Source organism: Falco biarmicus, chromosome 10 (assembly GCF_023638135.1).
Source record: "Falco biarmicus isolate bFalBia1 chromosome 10, bFalBia1.pri, whole genome shotgun sequence".
Classification (NCBI taxonomy): domain Eukaryota; kingdom Metazoa; phylum Chordata; class Aves; order Falconiformes; family Falconidae; genus Falco; species Falco biarmicus.
The window spans coordinates 9,204,693-9,226,413 of record NC_079297.1 but is presented as its reverse complement, the minus strand read 5'-3'; the positions used below and the strand labels follow the sequence as shown (position 1 = coordinate 9,226,413).

At 40.0% G+C, this 21,721-nt stretch overlaps 1 protein-coding gene across 2 annotated transcripts in view; it reads left to right on the top strand.

The window, feature by feature from the left end:
- The window catches only part of ZNF217 (zinc finger protein 217), a 28,804-nt gene extending 10,331 nt beyond the window's left edge, over positions 1–18,473 (top strand). For both annotated transcript variants that reach the window (XM_056353879.1, XM_056353881.1), the window contains exons 2-6: positions 4,512–6,268; positions 8,473–8,598; positions 9,477–11,075; positions 14,943–15,071; positions 16,342–18,473. In XM_056353879.1, the coding sequence (XP_056209854.1) occupies positions 4,768–6,268; positions 8,473–8,598; positions 9,477–11,075; positions 14,943–15,052 (3,336 nt within the window). In that variant the 5' untranslated portion in view covers positions 4,512–4,767 and the 3' untranslated portion in view covers positions 15,053–15,071; positions 16,342–18,473. The remainder of the gene's footprint in view (positions 1–4,511; positions 6,269–8,472; positions 8,599–9,476; positions 11,076–14,942; positions 15,072–16,341) is intronic.
- Positions 18,474–21,721: the final 3,248 nt, after the last annotated feature.

Here is a 21,721-nt window from a genome sequence, read left to right as displayed (position 1 = left end):
TTACAAATGGGTAGGGGAGTCGGAAGTCAGGGTTTCTTGACTTCACTTTATTGTGGGAAAGGATAGTAATTCTTTATTTTCAACCTTGAGATAATCTGTAGCTAATTTATCGCTTTTCAGCTATTGGAAGGAAGGATTTCCTGTTTTGTTCTGTTCCTTTACTCAGTATCTCTTAATACTGGTGTGTTGTGTCTCTTCTTTTGTTTTCTGAAAGTGAAAGACAACAGAAGAAACCCCAGGTACTGCTGGCTGTGTGTTTGTTTTAAGCTAATATACAGAGCATCAGCCACAAATAGTTACCGTGCTCATCAAAACTGCAGGTTGTCCACTTGCTCAAGAAAGCAATAGTACAGAATTAAGGCAACTCTTGACAGTTTTGCTGCTGCCTACAGGGTTTTGAATAACAGGAATGTAATTAATCAGCATTTTTGGTTCTTAAATCCAAGACATAACATCTTCACTAGGAAGAAAGGCTTTGTTAATAATGGATAAAGTCCTAGTGTAGATACTTGGTTTGTAGCTTTAGCATGTGTTAGCTTGTCTAAACAGTAAGAATGTAAAATCATGCCTACTTATAAAAGCCATATATCTAATCAGTGGTGTGTAATCACCAAATACAAAAATAAGACTAGAACTTTGTAGCTCAACTCCTGACGCTAGTAGTAGTCTTTTTTCCTCTCATTTTAAAGATAATTCTAGTTGCCATCTGCAGTTCTCTTCAGAAATGCTACCTGCAGTTTTTATTCAGTCTGTAAGTACTATCTCCTGTATGTGATGGCATATCCAAGAAAAATAGTTGCCTGAACTGCAAATAGGCATTTCAGACTCCTAAAACAGGAATATCTTGCCCTCCTTTGCAATGCTGCCTAGAGCATGAGCTTGTGGCCAGTTCTTCCAAAGTGTTCAGAGCCTCCTGTTAAAAACAGTGAAAGCTTGAAAAGCATTCAGCAGCTGACATAGGTTGGTGGAGGTGCGTAAAGTGCATAGAAGAGCTATGGAAGAAGTCTCTGAATGGCTTGTTCAAACCTATTGATATCCACTAAAATTTGCTTCCAAACTCCTGTTAAACTCTTCATGATCCATGTGTTAGTTATATGCTCTGTATTTGTATGTGCAGTTGTGAGGACAGGTTTAGTTTTTTGGACAGCTGCAATAAGATTGAAACAGACCCATTTTCAAAGGGCTTACCAGAGAAAATGTTATTGATTGATTGAGGTGGATTTTTCACACATCAGTGACCAACCTAGGGCCTTCCCTAGGTTTGATCTATGCCCGTCCCTTAAATTCTAATAAATCTCGAAGCATATGGTTTTTACAAAATGTTTGTATTATCCTAGGTTAGGTTTGAGTAGAACCATGTGTGGTGGTCCGTGTTACAAGGATGTCTCTTCTACCCTCACCTCATCCCAGTATGCTGTAGAGGGTAGGGGACTGAGTGTGGATTTCTGCTGCTTTTCATCTGTTTTGTCTCTACAGTGACTTAATTTCTGTTTCTCTGTTTGTATATGTTGTAATGCCACAACGTGGGGAGCGTAATAAGCATAATTGGCTTTTTCTGTATTTGTAGACACTAGCAAGGAAATAGTTGGTGCAAATCTCAGCAGTTCAGTATGTGGGACTTAAGACGCTGGCATTTGTCTCTGACTTCATACCCCAGAAATGCCTCTGGCCTTTTTGTAGGATGATTCTTATACCTACTACTGCAGAGCGCTTACCTGTGTGTCTCAAAGTAAATGCATTAAACTCTTAAGTTCAATTTTTTTTATCTTGCCTAGATAGATATTCATTGTTAGGTGTTCAGGAGTCTTTCAAAGTTGAAGTTCATTTTTGGTTTGCAAATACTTTATTTTCAGGCAGATAGTCACTGTTTATGCACATGAGTTTTGCTGCAGCATGTTACCCTGTTGTGTAAAAAACGCCTCTTAAAACTACAGTAGAAATAGAACAAAACAGCAAGTTGAAACATGAAGTAAAACATGCTAACCAGCACCCTTTGATATGTTTTTCCTTATGTTTTACAAAAGGGAAAGCTTTTTGAATTACTTCAGCTTCAAACTTGTGTTATAGCTTCCTCACCTGCCTGTAGGGGGTGAGTGAAAGCCAGAAAGTCGAAACTGAGTAGGGAAGGTAGAAAGGCAAACACAAAGGCTGCAATAGAAGCAATTCCGAAGTGTCACACCATAGACTGAACCTACCTGCCTGTTACAAGAGATTCTTGAGTCATGATGCAGAGAGGAAGTGTTAATCATGGCAGTGATAAAACTGAACATGGGGGTAAAGGGTGTAGTTAGAAAGGAGACTGGCTGCAGAAAATCTAGCTTCTGTTACCATCAACCGGTCAGCCAGTGGCTTGTTCCCTCTTAGACTTTCTACCCTGCCCTGCAAGATCCCTCTGTTCACGCTTAACTTGGCTTATGATGAGTTTTTGGCCCAGGCCTGAAACAACTTGGGTTTAAAAAAAGCTAGAAGCTTCTTGGTATTAGACCTGATTGTTGTTTAGACCTGGATTAGAGGACTGTACAGTGAAGACACAAAGCTCTGAAGGTACAGAAAAAAATGGAAGACAAGCAACTGGCAACAATAATTTTATTCTGTATTGGTGGTCTGGTGTGGTTGTGGGTTTGTGTGTGTTGTGGTGGCTTTTTTTTTTTTTCTTCTTTCCCTTCCCCTTAAACCCATCTTCATGATGGTGGAGAAGGAGCTGCTAACTTTTCAAATTAAAACCAAAGAGTATTCTCGGGGCAAGGCTGTAGTGCAGGGAGTGGATAAAGTGTTTTAAGACGTTAGATCTGTGACTCCTGGCAATGTGTTGTCATGTTTCCTTTCCCAGGTGGTTATCTTGCCTGGACTTGACTGTTCTGTGGTAGGTGAAGGTATCCAATATAGTTGAAGGCATTGTATCACAACCTTATAGTCGCCTTTTCACTTCAGCTGGTTGAAGATCCTGTCCCATCAACCTCCTATGGCTGTTAGATGTTCTGGTTCCGCTAGCAGGCGGCTTTACAGGAGCCTTCTCTGCAGATGTGTTTGGGCCACCAAACTATATAAACAGTTCAAGTCCTGGTGGCTGATTTCTAGTGAAATGGTTTAAGATTTAAGGGCTTAAGACCACCTTTTTCTCTCCAGCTAGCACTGCTGATGGGAAAAGGCAGGAGAAGGTAACCTCAGCTGCATAGATAACCACATCTTTACCTGCTATAATTAGTTGTTACGGAAATCTCTGTAGCCTGAACTATTACAGGGTTGTGGTTGGATTGCAACCCTTTCTTTGGCTTAAGTAAAGCAAAATATTTCCAACCCCCCCCCCCCCAAAAAAAAAAAAAGCAAGGCAGAGGTGGAAGTTGAGATGAATTTTAAAACCCTACTTTGCCTGTACTGTCTCCTGCTATAAGAGCTGTGAAGCCTATTGTATTTTAAGGCATAGTAATTCAAGTAACGTGAATTGCTGGCCAGCTGTCCTTTATGAAATAATTTTCTGAAAGTTTTACGTTTCAGCCAATTTTGAATGCATTCTTTTCATTAGATACTAATTTATTTGGAAATGTGCCTCATTTCAGAATTATTTATCTTCAGTTTATATAGTTTTGTGTTAGTTTGGTAGACTTTTCCTTTATTCAAAAACTTGATCAAGTGGAGTCCTGAGCTCTACAATACTATAATTTGCCAGCTTGAAGAGTGGTGGCCATTAATTGCTGCTAGCAGACATTATAACTCCTTTAGACTTAACTATATTATAAACCTTTTTATTCTTGTGAAACCTTAAACTTTCCCTTTTGAGTATAATTGATAAAGCACACTTTTTTGTTGCATGCAGTTTGAAATGAGAAACATTTCCTTGAAGTAAACTGCTGTTCAGGGAACTATCATTCATTTATTTTGAACTTTGAGATGATCCAATTGTACCAGCCCAAAGCTGTCACAGATTGTAAAATGATAGTAAAAGCATCAGGAGTGGTATCAATGAATAGTTCTTAATGCAACAGTTTATACTGATTCTTACTGTGCACCGGAACTATGAAAACTAATTCCAAGCTGTCTAGTCTTGGGGGTGTGTGTGTGAAGTCTTCTGCTCAACAGCCTTTAGGGAGCAAACAAGTAAAGTTTTATTGTGCCTCTCAATACTGGTTTCACAGATTTGAGGAAAGGTTACTTTGGCTTGCTGCGTTTGCTTGTTAAGAATTCAGTAGTGCATGTATTGAAATACAGTTTCAGCAGCTTTGCGTAACTGGCTAAGAGTAGGTTTAGAATAGATAGTAGACAAAGTGTTGCTTTTGTATAGTGATCTTAATACAGAAGCCCAGCTTAAGGGATGTTCAAGACCATACTATTTCAACTGCAGCAGGTAGAAAAGTGACCAGAGTGCCTTCTAGCTGTTCCTCATAGACTATTAAAAGCATGCCTTCTGTGTTCAAAAGTATTTGATGGTTCTTTAGCCCTAATGTTTGTTACTTGGTATACTGTATTTTCATTTTCTTTTGAGAAGTCTGACTATTTTTTTTTCTCTTCTCCAGGTGCTGGAGTTCTTTGTGGCACTGAACTTGTCTGTGAGTGTATTTTGGCCAATGCAACTATTTGAAATGCTTATACAGAAAAAGTGCAACTGGCTGTTTCTATAGACTTGAAAAATTGGAAGAAAACTTCCTTCTGTCACTGAGAGAACCGAATAATACACTTGCAGTGACGTGTGAACACAGATAAAAATGAAAAAGAAGTAATTTTTGCATTTTCCTGGCAGAGGTTTTTTTAGCTTAGCAGACTTGTAAGCACATGTTGGAGAACTTTACAAGTGTCCTTATTGAGATCAGCGAGCATCCCCAAAGAACTGAAACTTACATTAAAACACGTAATAGGGAACAGAACGTAGGAAACATGCCAACTCAGCCTCTCTTGGCATACATGGATGGACCGGATGGAATAGCCAGTACTGTTGGTGCACAGATGGAGAATAGTGATGCCTCAATGACAATAAAAGGAACAAACACAATTTCTTACAAAAGCTTGCAAGAAAAGTTTCTCATGCAAGCTGAGGGTTGCATGCCTCTGGACTGCATGTTTTGTGATGAGACTTTTAAACATCCTGAAGAACTTGGTAAGCACGTTTTAACTCAGCATAGGCCCACTCTTTGTGAACCAGCTGTCCTGCGTGTTGAAGCAGAGTATCTTAGTCCTTTAGATAAATGCCAAGTAAGAACAAACTTGCCTTCACCGAACAATGGAAAGGACAGTGAAGAACTTAGTTGTGAAGTTTGTGGACAAACATTTGATGAGGCTTTTGATGTTGAGGCACACATGAAAAAGCATAAAGATTCTTTTACGTATTGGTGTAATGTATGTGGAAGAAGATTTAAAGAGCCATGGTTCCTCAAAAATCACATGCGAACACATACTGGAAAGCCTGGTTCTAGAAACAAGCACCAACAAGGTTCTGAAATCCCCGTAACAATAAATGAGGTGGTGCAGGAGCATGTAACTGAAAATGTAACGTCACCTTACAAAATTTGTATGGTTTGTGGTTTCCTATTTCTCAATAAAGAGACTCTAATTGAGCACAGTAAAGTGCACACCAAAGAATCAGTACCCAGTGGTGAAAGCCCCCAAGTGACTGGTGAATCTAATGCAGAAGAAATGTCTCAAAGAGAGGAATTTATGCGGCTCTTGAACTTAAGACCAAACTTGGGTCCAGCAAATGACAAATCACAAAAACCTGTGAAATGGATAGCTGAACTAGATCCTTTCAACACATATCAAGCCTGGCAGCTGGCTACCAAAGGTAAAATTGCAGTAGGCCATGGTCAAGTCAAAGAATCGGGACAAGAAGGAAGTACGGACAATGATGATTCATGTTCTGATAAAGAAGAACTTGGTGAAATTTGGAATGCAAATAAAGGTAGCCAGACTGAAACTACAGGGAAGTCAAAAGTAAATAAAAACAGCGGTTACACAGGGAATGGTAATTTATCCCAAGACAAACTGAAACATCCCGGTGGTGAAGTGCCTTCTATGGAGATGGATTCTAAATTGTCCCAGAACAAAGAGAAACCAACACACTGTTCGGAGTGTGGTAAAGCCTTCAGAACATACCACCAGCTTGTTCTTCACTCCAGAGTACATAAGAGAGACAGGCGGACTGATGGAGAGACTTCAGCTGCTTCAAGGACATGCTGTACTGATATAATGGCAAGTCTGGATGAAAATGGATCAGGAGAACGAATAGAAGGAGGCTCTGAAGATGGATTTGAAGATGGGCTTCCAGAAACACTTCATTTAGGTGAGTAGCGTTTTGAGCACTTCGGATTGAAATAGCTGTTAGTGTATTTTTGCAGGAACTCTTTAGACCCAAAGAATACATCTTGCCTTTCTTAGTTAGTTTTTCAAAACTTGGCCAGACATGAAATGTTATGGTGGGAGAAGGGGAAAATAGAAAAAATGAGAGGAAAGAAAGGTTCCAGCACTGCCATTTTGATATCTTTGGAGTTCTGTTGGGCCTTGCAGTTATGATTTGTTACGATTTGGGTTACTGGAATCATTGAAATAGGAGGAGTCACTGTTTACTTACCCCTTCTCTTTCTCCCTCATACCTGCAATAGCAAGAATCTTAGTTTTACTGGATGCTTTTGAGTGTTCCGTATCTTTTCTTGTTCAGCACATGTTTTTACAAATACTTGAAGTATGTTTGAAGTCATTGTGGTTTCACTTGTTTTCCCTGCATCTTGCAAGAAAGGGCAAAAAATGTCCAATGCCTGATACCATCAGTTGTTAAGAGCCTGAGGAGTAAAGAATAGTTCCAAACTTTTTCTATTAAACTGCAGGTTCTGTGTTTCTTTTGAACAATATGTAACTTGAAAGCCTGAATGTCAGAACCAGCAATTTGAAATTAATTGCATAAGGACGCGCATACAGGCAGGCTATTAATATGTGGACATCATATATGTTAGAGGTACATAGTTACCTCCTCCTCCTTAAAGGGTTGCTAACAGTTCTCTTTGGCAAAGTAGATGGGCTCAATCTGTATGTTACCCAGGATTAATTCTGCATTTCGCAGTGTCTTAGAAAAACAACTGGTACTGAGCGATTCCTTAATTGAAACAGATTGCATGTCTGGGGACAAAAAGGAATAGCAAGAAGTCTTCTAGCTAATCTAGCACTTGTGTGTGACATGCTTTGAGCCTGCATTTAAAGAACAGACACTTGCATAATCTTAAGAAAAGACGCAACGTACAGAATGTCCTGGCACGGCTGACTTTTCCATTTCTGGTAATGTGCAGCCCTTTATTTTTGCCCTCGGTAACAAAGGAATGGAATTATTACCTAATGTTAACTTGCTTGTTTTGTTTCTCAGGGTCTTATCCTAAACTACAGCAGCTTTCATTGCGTGATGCTGAGTCATGCTTATTGAGACATTATCTGTTTAAAACAGCTCTGCCTTGTCTTAGCCATAGTTTAGCCATACTTAGCATTTCCAGTATAGAAGCTTTCTGACATGTAGGAACTTCAGAGAACCATTTTAAGCTATCTATTATGTATCTCATATCTTAGCCAAGCGAAACGTCTCCTTCCATTTCTTCCCGCTGTAGCTTTCTTAGTCAGTTTTGACTGGATATTTTACTGGAGTTGTCTTGATCTTTTTTTTTTTTTTCTTTCCCAATTCAACCTGCCTGAGCAGTCACGTTGATTGAGTGGTGTGTTGTGCAAGCATTCTCCCAGTTCTTGTGAGACATTTTGCTGTACTTGCCGCCCTCCAGTGGTAGCTGCAGCTGGCTACACTTGAGTGGAACCAGGTTCTAATCTGAGTTTTTCTTGAGTTAAGTCTTTCGGAGAACTAGCAATGCCTGTCACTTTCCTACTCCCATATTTGTCAAAGCTTAAGCATTACTGCTTCTAGTGAAAAAAGATTACTTGTTAGATCTAAGGATGTTGTTATACAGATATGACACTCCATCGATTAGCATAGAAACAATAACAATAATTATTAATAAGAAAAATGTTTCTTCTCGCCTGCCTTCCCTACAACACCATTCTGTGTTTTGCCATGGTGTGCAGAGGAGGTTTTACAGTCTGAATCATGCTCACCCTTACGAATTCAGACACTGCCTTTTATTAAAGAATGCAGTTTATAACCTGAATTTTTGAGATTCTCATTCAAGTTCCTGTAGGTCAGTAACAAAGGCCAACCCTCCCCCCCCCCTCTTTTTTTTTTTTTTTTTTGAGACCTAGTTTTGTGTTCTTGTTCTCTGGGAAGTTTTCATTACAGTCACTAACCACAGTGTTACTTGACACAGGCAGAAACCTTTTTAACTCTTTCGCTCTGCAGCGGTACAGGACAAAAGATGCTTGTTGACTGTAGGAGTTGACAACAGTTTATCATTCTGTGTTTTTCCTTAAAAAAGGCAGTTAAAATAGGTAGGTAGAGTTTTAAATGGGACTACAAATTTGCATTTGCTCTTCATAATACAGCTGTATTTTCTCCCAAAGATAAAAATGAAGATGGTTTGGAAAGAACAAAAGTTAAAAACCTTGGAGCATCCAGAGAATGCAGCTATTGTGGAAAGTATTTTCGCTCAAATTATTACCTCAATATTCATCTCAGAACTCATACAGGTAAATGGGCTTCACCTTTGTGGGAGGGGAAGGAAGTCTGCTGAATGCAGTTGGATGGTGTGTTTAGTTTTGCTTAAGAAAAACAGAACTTGCCTTCCAAATTATTGAGATTAAGAACAAAGTTTTTGCTCATGTTACAAAAAAAATTTAAATCATTCCAATTCACATTTCTTGGAAAGAACTAATTATTTACATAGGTGTAAATCTTGTTGAATAAGGCTAAATATATTAACTACTGTTAAGAACACAATATCTTTGAAAACTGTCTATGTTTAGCAGTCTAGCAAAAATTCTAGTGTTGTTTTGTTAGTTTCGTTTGACTTCTTGTTTGTGTGTGTTGGTTTTGTTTGTTTGTTTAAAAAAGCCTTTTTCCCCAAGTAGTAAACTGATTGTCTGCTAGTTGCTGCTACCTGGGAAAAAGCTGTGTCTTTTTTCTGTTTGTTTTCTGTAGCCAGGCAAACTCCTCCTTCTTCTGTTAATGTATGTCCCTGTTTTTTTGAAACAACTCTATTTATAGATGAACTGTAACATTTGTGTTGTTGAATAGCATACCTGTGGTATGATCAAGGGCTGTAAATTGTTGTTGACCCATGGTTGTACTTCTTGCTTATCTTTGCCAAACATACCGTCAGCTACCATCTCCATGCATAGCCAACGTGTGGAAAATATCTTCATTGCAGCCAGAAGATGTCACTGTAGTTAGTAAAAGCGGTAAGGTGTAGTGGTTTAAATGATTTAGATGAGCTTGGGAGTTACGAGTATGTGGAAAGGAAAAGAAAAATCTATTTTACTGTTTCGTGGTCTACATTATTCCCTTGTGTTTAACTGTATTCAAGACTTAAAATTGTATCAAACTTACTGACAAAACTGTGTTTCAGGTGAAAAACCGTACAAATGTGAATTCTGTGAGTACGCAGCAGCACAGAAAACTTCACTGAGGTATCACTTAGAGAGGCATCACAAGGACAAGCAAGCCGATAGTGCAGCAGATGTGAAAAGTGAGAGCAAAGTTTCATCACAGAGTCAGGAGACAGAGCTCTTGCTGGTTGCTGATGGTGCTCAAGAAACCAAAAATTCAAAAAGGCTTTTTGATTGTGCCAAAGATGCTGAGGGCCGCCCACCTACCAAGCAGCAAAAGGAAATTCTGTCCCTGAACAATGCAATAGGCAGCACAGTCTTTTTGAAAAGTAAAAATAATTCTAGGGAATTGAACAGAGGTTCCGTTTGTAACAATTCAAATCAAATACATAAGAATGTGTCCACTCTTTACCTGGAAAAACTGAAGGCTGAGAAGGAAACAAAGGAAGCTCAGCGCAATGTTCCTCATAAAAGAGAGAGGCAGGCCTCTGTGGCATCAGAGGGAGATGACGTCCAGTATGTTGGTGCTTTAAAGGATGGAAAACCCACGAATGATGTGCGAGAGAGCACTGAAAACTACAAATGCAAACCTGTGGTGGACTCTCAAGAAAAGCCCTTGAACTTATCTATTGGGACTTCACAAGAATGTTCAGTGGTTTCAACTAGAGGTCAGCTAGCACCCAGCACCTGTTCATTTTGTACTTACAGAACATTTTACCCAGAAGTCCTAATGATGCACCAGAGGCTGATGCACAAGTACAATCCTGACACCGTTAACAAAAATGGCTGTAGAAACAAGGCTCCAGCTAAAGCCAGACGCACTGGATGCCCTCCAGCTCTGCTTGGTAAAGATGTGCTTCCTCTGTCTTTTAATTCTAAAAGAAGTAAGACTTCCCCATCTACACAGCAAAAGCTGTTGCCAACAGGGAAAGCTAAACAATGCCATCCTCCACAGAACAAAGTCCCTGTCTTTTCAGTGACTGACTCAAGCAGCGCAGCCCCAAGTAACCTCAAGTTTCATAAACAGCAAAGTAATATTGGAGCTCAGGCAACTAACTATAGACAACCTCAGCAAGAAATGCACTCCAGTTCCAGTATCTCTCCAGTATCGGACAGAGTAAAAAGATCTGAATCTAAAGTAAAAGCTCCCAGTATCCCAGTGTCTCAATCTCAATCTGGTCTTGTAAGCAGCAGTATGAATGGAGCTCTCGACTCTCACCTGAATGAATCTGCCTGGTCTTGTCATCGTGGAAGAGACTATCTTTGTAGTAAATCTGTGAGCAATGTAAATCTAGACTATGGTGAAACGTCTTCTAAACGAATGAAACCTAATGTATTAGCTGTTGAACATACTGACTCTCCAATGGCTAATTACAGAAGATACGAAATGAGCAGATCTCGTGTTGCAAACAGATACCCAAATCTGCTACCTCAGGAATGTTCTCGCACCAAACCTGCATCCTCTGTTTTGCCAACCAAACAAGGGCTTCTGAATTCAGATGATGTTGATCCTCCTAATATGTTGACTGTTCTCAAACCTTATGAGCCATATAGCTCTGGATCACTTTACAGTTCTTGTGGATCTAGCAATGGCCAAGTAACCAGCTCTACAGTAGAAGGTATTGTATCTCTTTCCTAGTTAAATGTCTTGCACCATTACAAAGAAAGGTGAATGAACCATAAATAATTGCGTACCCACCTTGAAAGGGAGAAAATAAAGCTGTATTTAGCATTTCACGAAGTCTGGGCAATGCTTGGATTTTAAATTTAAAATTCAGGTTCAGCAAAGTCCTGGCTTGGAGAATTAGGCATGGAAAGTCTTAAAGACTCTAATTTAAAGTTCCTCAAGTTCCCTCCTCCACCCTGCCATGGTCTCTGATAGCAAACATGTATTGTTTGCTCATCAGAGCACTCCAGACATGCTTACTAATCCAGGATATGGAACGAGCCTTTCTGCTTAATATACAAGAAGTCTGAGACCATCTGGAATGTTAATAAAAACCTCTTTCTAAAAAAAAAAAAAAAAAAAAAAAAAAAAAAAAAAAAAAAAAAGTGGGGGTGGGGGGAAGCAGTCATGGACAATTGTTTCCTTCAGTTGCAGAAAATGCAGATTTTTAAAACAAATCATAAAGCTATGATTTAAATCTTATACCTGTTCTTCAACGCTTTTAAAATAATGCGTAGTTTTTAGTAGGAACAGAATGCTTTATTAAATCAAGACAACATATTTCTGCTATTCTAATTATGGTGTCTCATTGGACTATGTAGTAATGCTTTGTGGAAAATTCTGGGTCTAGCAGAGAGAAATGTTTTGTGATGCATTTGGAAAACTTTGGTACTTCTATGAAACCCCTTTTTGTTTTTGGTTTTTTTTTGTTTGTTTTTTTTTTTTTTTTCCTTAGTCAACATTTTCAAAACTTAGCAGGAGGCCAAGACTGAAAGGTGCTAGGTCATATTTAAGCAGTTGTCTATTTGTAGAAGTTGGTATTTATGACTAAGCTGAGGTCAGTATGGACTTAGCTGTAAATATAGGACTTTGAATTTTGAAATGAAGATCCTATTATAAAAATGAATAGTGCGTATGTGCTGTGTAGTCTTAAAGACTCTTCTACGTTCTTAAACTCTGTGAATACTCCCATTCTCTGGAAGCAGTAAGATTATTCTAAAGCAGTTTGGGTTTTTAATAAGCAGGGGTGTTACCTTAGGTCAGTGACTTGTAAAATAGTGAATCTGCATTTACTTATGCAGCAAAAAATGTGTTTGCTAACTCTTTTTTTGGTTTGTGTTTGCTTGTTTTAAGGTTGTGGGCTTCATAAATATTCAGGCTTGCTAGTGGGTTATGGAAGGATGAAGGCAAGTGTTACGGTGCTGTTTCCAGTCTGGGTAGGGAGTGGATAAAGGAAAAGACAGCATCACAGCTGACTCACTGAAGTGGTTGTGAAATGGACTTAATTCCTAGTTTCATGAAGAGCGTTGTCTGTGTACCATGAACTGTACCATGAATTGCTGTGAGGAATGTAAAATGGGCACTAGGTTATGCACAGAATGCAGAGGGACGGGCAGAAGGACAAATGGTGCCGATTCCTAGTGATCTGAGAGAATGAAATATGTCCAGGGTTTTTTCTGAGTACAGAAGTCATTCATGCAGTTGTGGAATGTACAATGCTTTGCAAGACTACCTGCCCTTCCCCCCCCCCCCCCTTTTTTTTTTTTTTCTTTTTTTCCTCTTTTTCTTCTGTTTAAACTAGTGGTTGATGGTAGCTAAGAACTTCATGTATGATCTCAACATTTGGTGGAGGATTTGACTGTCCTTAAGGACTAAACTATGTTAATTTGACGTGTCTGAGGACTTGTGCTTCATGACATAGCTACCTGTTGAGCAGATAGCATGTTCAGGATTTTGAGGGGATGCTTTTTTAATTTTCACAAAAACAAGAAGGGGAAGGTTAAAAAGTCAGCCAGCTAGATGAGTAGTCTACCCTGAGGACTAGAAGGTGGGTAATGCCTTGCTCCTTTCCTTATTCCCCCTTAGTGTACTTTGGGGATAGGGGAATTATTTTATTTTGCCAGTAGTCTTAGTGAGGTTAGCCTGCTGAAGTAGCAGTTGATGCAATGCTATTTTTAAACAGTGACTTCATTGGAATCCACCTTGTTCTTCTTTTGAAAGCTCCACCTGTCTGCCAGAAAACTCTGTGGTAGGCTTTTCTTCCTCTTCTTTGGTGCTAGCCTGGAGACAGTAGCCTATAGTCAAGAACTTCTACTGTTTCTTGTTATTTAGAGGGCTCAAAACTGGCTGCAGCTAGTTTGACAGCATTGTTGTCACGGAAATAAAGATTTCATTGTTACGTGGTGTTGTCTTAAGGCAAGAAAAGCAACTTTTTATGAACGTTACCTACATTGGAAAGACTTATGAAACAAGACCCCCCATCTGTGGGTTTTCTTAGCAACTTCAATAAAAGCTCAGTGCATGAAAATACAGGTTTTAAAGGTTAATTTCCTAGTTTTCCAACCATTCTGCCTGGAAATACCCAACCCAAACCTTGATAGCTGAGAGGATATGGGGTAGCAGACAGGCAAACTTCTCGGTGTTAAGAGTTTTAATGTGGGTGGAGACAGTGGAGATGAAAGTTTTTCTGCAAATCCTTTTTTTGTTAAAAAGCTGAAGTACAGCTGTTTAAGAGTTGCAACTCCTCAGAGATTAATTTTGTAAGATACCCTATGTAAAATCCTGCAGGTCTACACCTGCAGGTTTCTGTAGCCTTTTTGTTGAACTCTGGTGATACTATAAAACATGATGTCAAAACCTTTTTTAAGGGCCTGTGTGCCTTGTGGCAACATTATTTAGGTCCTATGAACATGTTCTGTCGCATGTTAAAAGCTGGATCAAGTTGTCATGAGAATATGTTCCACTTGGCAAACTTGATTAAAGCACGATGCCTTCCGTTACTGCTTGTAAGCTCTGCCATTCTGTGTTGCCCTGAAGAGACAGAAACATTCTGAAACCACTCAGTTTGTGTTATTTTCAAATTAGTTGCCTTTGCAATGGCAACATGCTATCAAGGATAACCTGTTGGCTGATTGATCTGGCAGAGGCTGCAAATTAAAGACAATTGCTCATGACACACTCCAATGGCTTTGTAGATTCTGTTGAAATATTAATTTAGCTTTGCCATTTTAATTTAATTAAAGCTTGCTAGGTTTTTTTTCAATGCTGCATTTAAAGCTCTTACAGAATATGGATGGCAGTTGGGCTTTTTGTATCCGGTGGGAGTAATGATTCTTGACTTTTTTCCTTAATTTTATGAAGTGTTTTTGACTGCTTGCTTAAGCTAATAAGACTTAATATGGAACAGGCATTGATTTCACATATATAAATCTGAATTAATGGTCTCAGATAAACATGAAAGTACCTGTATACTAGACTGAAAATTGCTTAACAAAGGTTTTCAAGTACATGTGTATTAACGCTCTTTAACACCCTTTAAAGTGTCACAATTGCCATATAATCCATGATGGCAATAATGTAGTATACCTGGTTTTCCTTTCAAATACTTGTATTCAAAAATTTAATTTTCAAACAAATACAGAAACTGGATTATGTAGGCATCATGCTATACATTACTGCAGCACTTAAACCTTCTTGAAGTGAAGCAAGTTTTATGAGTTAAGCAAAAAAATTTTCTTGCAAATAAAATGAGCAAAAGGTGGGAAATGGACATCACATGCATACAGCTTAGAACAAAGCTGTTAAATTAATACTTTTCATTCACCTTGTATTTGTTCTCATACTAACAAGGATACTAAATTTCGTATAATCTTTTACCGGGACTAGGAATATCTGTTGTCTTCAGCCCTGCTCACGAGGTGATTTGTAGTAGTGTCTGGTATTCTGGGATTCTGGATGCTAGCATAGACCTGCTCGCAACTGAATGTCTGACCAGTTAGATTAGCAGGAAATAATTCTAACTCCTCTAAATTTTTGTCAGGAAAGAGATCGGTGTCATACCAACACTTGTCTAGCAGCGTGCTACAAAAGCGAAGCTATGAAAGTTTCATTGGTAATGCACACTTTCGACCAAGTGACAAGAAGACTTAATCATTTACTTCAAGAAACGGTAAACAAAACCTTTTGAACTAATTGTTACTTAAATGTTGCATTATGTACTCCTGGCATCAAAGGTTGCTCACAGCGTGATGAGAGGTTGTGAAAGTCTGAACCAGAATAGCTGAAAATACAAACTCCTCCTCTCTTTTCTAAGCCAACCAAATACTGGTGTAGCAGCATTAGTTAATTAGGGTGGTGGTAAAGGCTTGCATAAAAAGTACACAGACGCTCCTTTTCTAAAAGAAACGGGAGGGCTAACCATAGATGAATGTATTAATTAGTTGCCAGTGGAAGAGTTGAAGGAAAGGACTTTCCCCTTAAGTCAGTACTTGGAGGTGGGGGAGCATCCTGCAGAGAACTAGAAATGAGAGGGTGTCTGTTATCACAGTTCATGAATCCTCTAAGAGGTTACGTTGGTTAGTCCTTCCTGAAAACGTAGACGTTACTCATTTTACAACTGAAGATTGTGAGGATTGCCTCAAATGACAAGACTCTTATTTGGTAGGTTATTTCATGGAGAAGTAAGGGTTTCCTTATACCACCTCGACAGTTTTGTACTGGAGAGGTTATTCCAAATAATTTTTCCTTTGTTTGACTGAGGGGTGAGTGTAGTTTCTTAAAGAAACAGGTCAAGTGAGAAGAATCAGCCTGGTATACTGAATTCCCATGCTTCATCTCTTCAGTCCTGTAGCTGTTTCTCAACTTAACCACCCCATTGTGTTTGCAACATTATTGGCTGCTAAGGAGATAAATACTAAGGCTATAAATAAATGTGTATGCTTTTCTCACACCTACAGCTACAGATAATCTTCCTCATTCAAATTTAAGGAGATGTGTCTTGAATGCTGTAGCACCTGGACCAGCACACACTATTTTATGGAAAGATTTTATATATCTGGGGAGCAGAGCTATCTGACATCAAGTTGATAGTTTTAAAAAATACTTCACTATTTCTTGATGTTCTTCTAATCTTCCAGCTTTTATTGTCCCCCTACTAAGCGTATTTTTGTCTAGTTCTGCTTTTAAGCTAACTCGGTTTCCTGCCTGTATTTCTACTTGGGGCTTGAGTATCTTCAAAAGCAGACTTGATTGCCAGGTTTTATTTGGCAGGTAGAAGACACAGACCTTATATGGCAGTATCAATTTCTAAATACACTTATGTAAAGGTGCAGAAGAAATTCCCTTTGTGTTTGAAAGATACTCCTCGCAACAAAAAACATGTTGTACTATTGTATAGTTGTATACCATTAAAATATTTTCTTTTTTTTTCCACCCTCTAGGTCTAAGGAAACAAATGCATTTTCTATGGAGTTACACGTGCAGTTCATCCCTTGAGTAAAAATGAATGGTGAAAGCTACTGAACTAAGCTGTGATTGTACTGTATATAAAAACACTACAGTTTTATAATACTGGTTCTGTTAACATTTTGTACCAAATAGCCATAAAAGTAGTCTAAATAATTGGGTTATGAAGGTGTGTGGAGAATGTATATCTTGACATTGACTTTTTGGAATATTTTTCATTAGAATTAATTGACCAAATATTAGGTAGGAATTATATTTTTACATACTTGAGCGCTGCTGAAGAGTTTCTCTTTGAAAGAATATATAATTGCACCTCAGGTAAACTGTAGATGCTGAAGTTGAAATCCTGTTGGCTTAATGCTCCTTTTTCATAAAGGTGAAAGTTTCTCATCTGTTTTTTCTGTTGAACTGTGTTAGTCTTTTTAAACAACTTCCAAATAAACTGTCTGAAACTGTCCAGTTTATGAATGTTGTGAACATCTGTGAACATCAAAGCGATGGTGCTGACATTATGCTGGTCTGCCTTGTGTATGTTAGGACCATTACATGTTGGAGGGATCTGTTTCCCTGGGGTGGTTTCCAGCATATTTTTAAATGCAAGGATGAGGCAATACTTGACATTTGGATTTCAGTGTGGTGTTCCTGAAATATGGTTGGATCCTTCTCTTGGCATTGGTTGCTGTTCTTCAGAGAAGCCTCTTAACCATCTCTACCAACATGCAAACTCTTACAGCAGAAAACACCTAGGACTTGCATGAGAAACGATACTAATCTAAATGTTTCAAATGTTTAGTTTTGTACTAAACTCAATACAGTTACATTTAGAGGAAAACTACTTTGCACCTTTGTCCAAACTGTAAAGTCAGAAACAAAACAGACTTGCAATATGAATATGGGATCTACAGACTTCAAAAGGGATGTGGCTATGGTGTAGCCTGCTTGACTGTGCTTGGAAGCTTCTTGATGTCGAGTTTTAGCATCTACTGGGTGGTTAAAATAAGTGAGAAATAACCTGTAAATGGGAGAATATCTCCTTTTATTTTTTTGCAAAGACAACAAGGGTTTTTTCTAATGCACATGCAGTTTAATTTTTGTAAAGGGAAGATGGCCAGTTACCAGCCAGTAAGCAGAATCGTTGCATATTTTGACTGGTGTTCCTAGTTGCTTCTCATAAAGCCTGTAGTTAAGAGTTAATTTCTTCTGTACCTGGCTTTGACTTCCATATATTTTAGTAAAACAAAAAATGGGAAATTTTGCACTGTTCATTTTGCTCTCTTCCCTCCTACAGCAAATGTAAAATAGCAAGACCTAGAAACTCTTGTTTTTTCATTATGCAACTTGAGATGTTCTAGTTGTACGTCTTAGTTCCTGTATATGGGACCTATTTTTAATGTCTCTGTAAACTGGCGATGTAATGAAGTGCTGTGTATCAGGAAATTGTACACTATTTACCTTTTTTCCTGTTCATAAGCTGAGCCATATGTACATAATCTAGATTTTTGTTTTCCTAGTTTTGCACTTTTATAGCCTATTTTTTGAAGACGAATTCACTTGGAAAATGGTTAATCTATTTTTTTGCGTGATCTTTCAATGAGTCTTATAGAATGCATGCTGTAACTATCATCTGTGTACCTTACAGGGTTCTGTGACAAAAATGTGCCGGGCTGGTTTTTAAGTTGTTTCAATGAACAGACCTAAGACTTGTTTGTTTTTAATCTCCCTTCAAGCTGGTACAGTTTCCCTCAAGGTGCTTTTTTGGTGGGTATCTTGGGGTTGGAATGGAAAAAACGGACATGAGGACTCTTTATTTCGTGACAGCACGGCCCTGTGCTTCAGAATACACTTTGCCCATCAGTATTAACTATTGGGATACTACTGGTTTTGTATGTTTCTTTGGAAATGACAGTGCATATATAGAGGTACAAATTGTTGATTTTTTTTTTTTGTTTATGTATTTATTTCATTCCATTTTGGTTTATTGTAATTGTCAAAACCGGAAGTTGTTAAGCAGTAGGCATACATTACTCATTTAATTTATGATGTATTTCACTTTAGTTGAGTATATTATTACATGTGGATGTAAATATAGACTTGGTGTTTTGCAAAACTGGTTTCTGTGTCTTGCTTTTAAAGCTCAAAGTGAGTTGTGTGGAATTTCATATTCAGTTGACCTTTTGTCATGCTTGCGCTGCTGGGGGAGGGGGAGAAGGAGAACCTGCCAATACCCAAAACCAAATTCATGCCGTGTTCAGTTGGTTATATGAAAATACTGAGTCACTTCCCAGAAAATCCATCTGTGAGGCTTAGAAGGAAAACTCTTCAAAGGTTTCCTCATTGTTTTGTTTCTTCCAGTTACTTTCCTTCAGAAAAGGAAATTGGGTTATTTGTATGCATTTTTTTTTTTTGTGGTAATAAAACTGAGGGGAGTGGTTTTATTTTTTTGGTTGAGTTCAGAATTTGTATGGGCTTAAACTGTTTTTGAAACCAAATACGTTCTGAAAAATTTCTGATGTGTTCTTGGAGCTTACCTGAGGTGTCAGACCTCACCAACACCTCTGGCTGTGTCTCAAAACTAGATTATGAGCTTGGAAGATGGCTAGAGAAGAATTGTCCAAGGCAACTCCTCCTCGAGAGAAAGGGAGCTCATCCGATGAGATCCTCAATATAACCCAACGCTTAAGGGCACTTGTATGAGCGGCCGCAGCCTTGTTGACATCCCAGGTTAAGCTTTTGATTCCTGTGCTAGGCTGGCACTTGCTGCTGTGATAAGGCTTGTAGAAGTTGTTTAGACTAGTTTCTTCAGTAAAAGTGATGCTGTTGGGAAAGATAAAACCCTCAAAGTGTGGGAGCTTAAGAACAAAGTGATGTGGTGTGTGGGTCTGTTACTTGCTTTGGAAGGGGCAAGATCTTGGAGTGTCTGCGGAGCATGGCCAGGGGACTTGGGGTCTTGCTGCTGAAGGCATTTGGCTGGGCTTAGCGTAACTGTTCTGCGTGGTGCTGGGTGGCAGCGTCGTTGGGGTACTAAAGCCCACTGTTAACCACAGCTTCCCTTCAGCACCTCTTGGGAGCGCTGAGGGTCCTCCCGCCTGCTGTTAGTTCCGAGGTAAGTTAGACTGACGATAGCTGTGCATTCCAGGGGCTGCGTGTCGGCTGCCGACGTTGCCATGCCAGTTTGTGCGTTCTGCAAGCTGTGCAATTAAAAGTCAAATTAAAGGGCAAATCTCACTGTCTGACTGAGGGGGAGGCAGTAAAGATACAGAACCAGCACAAGGACATTCAACAGAAGGTGGAAAAGTCTTCGGGTTTCTTGCATCTTCAAACAACGTGGCATTTTGGAGGTGGCTTTCAGTGCTGCCACGTCTGCGGTTTGGTTCCTCAGCGGTGAGCTACATTAACGCTGCTAAAACTTTTTTCCTTCTATTCCTCTGAGATGTTATTCCCAGCCTAACCTGGGTGAATGGAAAGGTTGGGACTTTCTCTGTGGGGGGAAGGCCAAAATCAAAAAGAAACGGAGCCAGTGGCTGAAGCTGGGGTGTCTTGTCCCTGCTGGTGTCAGTAGAGCTGCCCTAGGTGAGGGGTGGGTGAGATGTGCTGCCGCCCCCGTGGGCTGCTCTGCCAGCTGCCCCCGGTGCAGGCGCCCTGTGAGGCTGGCTGGCACAATAACCCACGGGGGGTGGGTTCTGCTGTGGCCCCCAGGCAGAGCAGCAGAGGCCTCAAGGACCGTCCCAAACGCAGGAACGCACAACTAAGGTACAGTGTCTCTCGACTGTTCAGAGCAGCGTTATAAACGCTTGTCTGAGGGTGCTTCCTCCTGTGCTTTACCCGATAAGATACGGACTGCTGTATGTCTTGAAACTATGGAGAAGGAACGCTCGGTTTCTCTTATGAGGAAGATCTAATATTAAATCACCAGTTTCTTCCCCTTTGTGAAAGAGGAAAATATGCAAGTGCGTTACTGAGCAGATTTCTCTGTTCATTTGCACGCACTTGAGAAAAGTGCATTTAATTAGGATTAGCAAGTCTCTAAATTGCAGATGGTTCTCAGGGGAAAAAATAGTTGAGTGCATTCACGACATTAAAATCAGTACATTTAATTCAATTTCATCTTAATATTAATTCATAACATCGAAAGTAGTAGTTTCTACAGAAGATACTCATATGATTTAGGATTACTGGCTAAAGTGAGATCTGGCATTTCCAAACATGCTACAGCATGATTACCACGTGTAATAATGCAGATTGAGTGAGTACATGCTAATTGCAAGAATGGCTGTTTTGACATACGTTGTTATCTGCGACAAGGGTCAGAGCACTGGCAGTTTTATTTCTTTTGTAGTCCATCATTGATAGCTGCCGAGCCCGGCACTGGGTCGTGTGTGGAGCATTGCAAAGCTCGGAGCGTAATTCCAGCGAGAAGGCTGCTGGCTTGAGCGTGGCTTTACAAAACAAACGCTCTGGTTTAACTGCCACGTTGGCCTCTGTCCTGACCACAGACCTGTAGGTAAGCCATCTCTGCCTTTAAAAAGTGAAATGTAAGGTTGCAGTATCTTCCCAGATCATCTATTCTTAATTTTATTATTGGCTGCGGTTGAACTGAGCCTGCTCTGCGCGGGCAGGCACAGCAGCTTCCCCGTCCTTCTGTGCACTTGGTCCGAAAGCGAAGCAACACACCACGCTCTGGACCCAGCTGGATCTCTGCAGGATGCTGGGAGCTGGGAACTCCGGGTGGCGGTGGTCCCGCTCCCTCTTCAGCAGTTTTCAGCCGTTGTCTCCGCTGGGGTTCCCCCTGCCTGGGCTCCGCAGCCGTCGGGGCTTCACCTCCAACCTCCAACACGGAGCCTCTGCGCTGGTGTAAGATGGGGAGAGGCTGTTATGCCCAGTCTGTACGGAGGGCCCCTCATTGCTCCGCTTGCTTTACTTTGCTCCGCTTACTTTACTTTGCTTTTACTAGCGGTGGAAGCTGTAGGGAGCGCCGGGCGTTAGATGGCAGTGTGAGCCAAGGGGAGCCACCAGCCCCCCCAGACAGCCCCGCTGGCTGGAGGTGCCGTGCAGCGTAAGGCCAAGTTGACTTTACGTTCCTCAATTAATTAGCGATCGCATAAAAGTAGAGACACAATAAAACCAACACAGAGCTGCCCCCGAACAGACCGTGCGCGCAGAGAGATGCTGACCTATTTAAATAATCTGTGCAGCAGAAATCACAGCGTCACCAGCAAACTTCACCGACAAGTGAGATGAACCAAAGGAAATCTGTAGATACAGAAACGTTATCTCCGATTTTCTCTTCTCACCCTATCAATATTTACTGAAATGTGTTGCTAGAGAGCAGATTTAGTGTGCAGTTTAGCTGCTGGC